The sequence below is a fragment of the Acyrthosiphon pisum genome, chromosome A2 (genome assembly GCF_005508785.2).
Source record: "Acyrthosiphon pisum isolate AL4f chromosome A2, pea_aphid_22Mar2018_4r6ur, whole genome shotgun sequence".
In the NCBI taxonomy this organism is placed as follows: Eukaryota; Metazoa; Arthropoda; class Insecta; order Hemiptera; family Aphididae; genus Acyrthosiphon; species Acyrthosiphon pisum.
This window is the reverse complement of record NC_042495.1, coordinates 32,044,456-32,047,150: the sequence shown is the minus strand read 5'-3', so window position 1 is coordinate 32,047,150 and position 2,695 is coordinate 32,044,456. Positions and strand designations below refer to the sequence as shown.

Here is a 2,695-nt window from a genome sequence, read left to right as displayed (position 1 = left end):
CGGTAACTTCATTGTGTAAAAAAGTTCAAAATCAAAATACCCATAAATAATGATAAAATAAGGTTATCAATATTATCACGCAACTAACTGAATTCTACCATACAATATAAAAAATAAATAATAAAATACCAATACCACAGATTTCTAAATAATACATTAGCATGAATTGAAGGGAAAATAGTGTAAATACTAAAATTCTTTCTATTTTCTTAATATATTTTATGCTTAAATTATAAAAATATAATTTGTTTTTGTAAATATATTATAATAATTACACCGGCCCTGCCGGCCCTCACAAGAACCGGCCCATCGGGAAGTTTCCCGATTTCCCGATAGGCCAATCCGCCCCTGATATTATATTATTTACAACCCCGCAGCTTTTAAATCTAAAACCACTTTTATCGTTCCATCGCTATACAGATGCCGAGTACCTATCTGAATTTCGTTGAAGCAATAAAACAAGAGCCTCGTATTATATTTTAACGCTTTTTTCCCAACAGATAAAACTTTTTGATATTCATATAGTAGAAAAAATTTAAAAAATTGAAATATGAAATTGTCAGTACACAACATAAAACGAGTTAAAGTATTTTTTAAATTTTATCAAGTATAGGAATTGATAAAATAAACTTTCAGTGAAATTCTCACGTATCTGTAGTTATCTGTTTTTGAATTACAACAAAATCGCTACATGAGAAATCGTGTGAATATCGCAAATTTTAATTTGATTTGCTTGTAGACATTTTTTTTTTTTTTGATAAAGGTCGACAAACTTATAAGGAATATTGATCTTTGATCCCCTCAAAGTACCAACTAGATTCACTTTCCTAGCAGAAAAGATACCGTTGAAGGAAATCCAAGCAGTTTTACTGTCCTAAAAGGGGATTGCATGATAAAACAAAAAAAATAACATGAATCAGCTCAAAATCTAAAAATTATTTTAAGTGGTAATCGGTAATCAAATTTTTTGTAAACTTAAACCGTTCGAGTAAGATTTTGGTGGTGGGTTTTGTCCTAGATTTTTTATGGGTTTAGGAGCAGGAGTATAGATAATATTTAGGGATGCAAAATTATTGGGAAAATTATTCCTAAAACGTTTGATTTAATGCAATAAATATAAAGTAAATAATTAATAGAACATTTTTTAACAACAGTGCACGATTATATATAACCTGATTTTTCACCTAGTTTGCCCGAAAGATCAATTACCATATACCTTAAAATAATCTTACCTGAACTCTTTGGCCAAGTTCTAGATAAATGTCATCTTTGGCCCACGTTATCAAAGGTTCCGGGTCTCCTACGGCTTTGCACGAGAGTTGCAACTCTTCACCGACCCACACCGTCTTGTTCTCTGGTACCACGATGATATCCGGAGACGCTGTATGGACAACAATATATATAATACAAAATAAAAATCGCTACAATTTAAACTCGTTTTTGACAACATCTGTCAAACAATAGTAACCATTTAGTTACAGCACTGTTGCAGACAATATACTATGTAGATAATTATAGCATATAATATTATTATTTTATGTATTTTATGTCTTATATTTAATTAGAATCACTACTCACTGCAATTAAAATTGTTTTCGGTTAATTCTATCAACGATTTTTCGCTCATTTCTACTTCAAAATGGCACAACGATCCGTAATCCCCGAATACATCTAGCTGGGGGTAATTTTTCTTCAGCACGTTTACAAACAACAGATTATTGCAATCGCACGTCAACGGGTTATGGACAAGCTTTCTATAGTAAAAAGCATTAATGTTTTGTTTAGACAAATATATATTTCAAAAAATGAAAGTATAAAAATTTTTATAATATATTAATAATATAATGATTTTAGTCCCTGTATAATACAATACAGTTTTTTTACTAATTACCTATCATAAAAAATATATGATTATTTCATAATATTTTAATAATAATAATAATAATCTTTATTGTCAATATTGTCAATATATATATAATATTTTACAAATAGTTAATTAATCTTTTAGATCTATGTTAAAAATATAATAAAGTATATTCCATGTATATAATTATTGGCCTTGTGTTATATTAGCGGTTCCCAACCTGGGGGTAATTACCCCCTCAGGGGTAAAAACACGATTTTTGAGGTGTAAAAATTAAGGGGTGAAATTAAAATAAATTATAATTATAATCATAATATATATTTTGTTTATTTTTACTCAACTTTTTTTGGGTGGGAGGGGTATTTGTTAATATCTAACCTGACTTATAGGTAATAGTCTCAAACAGGTTGGGACATACAGTTATGTAAATTATTTTACTTGGTTTTCTATTTTTTTGTACTTAGGTACCTGCAGATATCTAGTAGGAATATATTGTAGGAATCATTAATGTTTTGTTTAGATAAATATATAATTCAAAAAAGGTGGGTAAGTGGATGTCGCTCTGCTGTACAGTAGGTTACAAGTGGGTCACTGTATAATGGATGGTATTAAATTTGATTTCAATGATATAATATCATTGTATAAGAAAAACGATTCTGAGCGGAGACGGTATGTCAGTCTAGGTATAAGATATAATATTATATTATAGTCTATAGTATTTAAAAAAAATTGACCTATAATAGGTACATATAATAAATTCCAAATTAATCATATCATAATATCTATTAGGTACTTATAACGAGATATACATCATCAAAAAACGGTGGTACT

The 2,695-nt window shown here is 28.8% G+C and overlaps 1 protein-coding gene across 4 annotated transcripts in view; it reads right to left on the bottom strand.

Annotated features, from left to right (window-relative positions):
• Positions 1 to 2,695, bottom strand: part of LOC100572000 (peroxidasin homolog) — a 177,104-nt gene that overhangs the window by 4,058 nt on the left and 170,351 nt on the right. For all 4 annotated transcript variants that reach the window (XM_029490890.1, XM_029490892.1, XM_029490893.1 and 1 more), the window contains 2 exons: positions 1,579 to 1,754; positions 1,233 to 1,381 (listed from right to left, as the gene is read on the bottom strand). In XM_029490890.1, the coding sequence (XP_029346750.1) occupies positions 1,233 to 1,381; positions 1,579 to 1,754 (325 nt within the window). The remainder of the gene's footprint in view (positions 1 to 1,232; positions 1,382 to 1,578; positions 1,755 to 2,695) is intronic.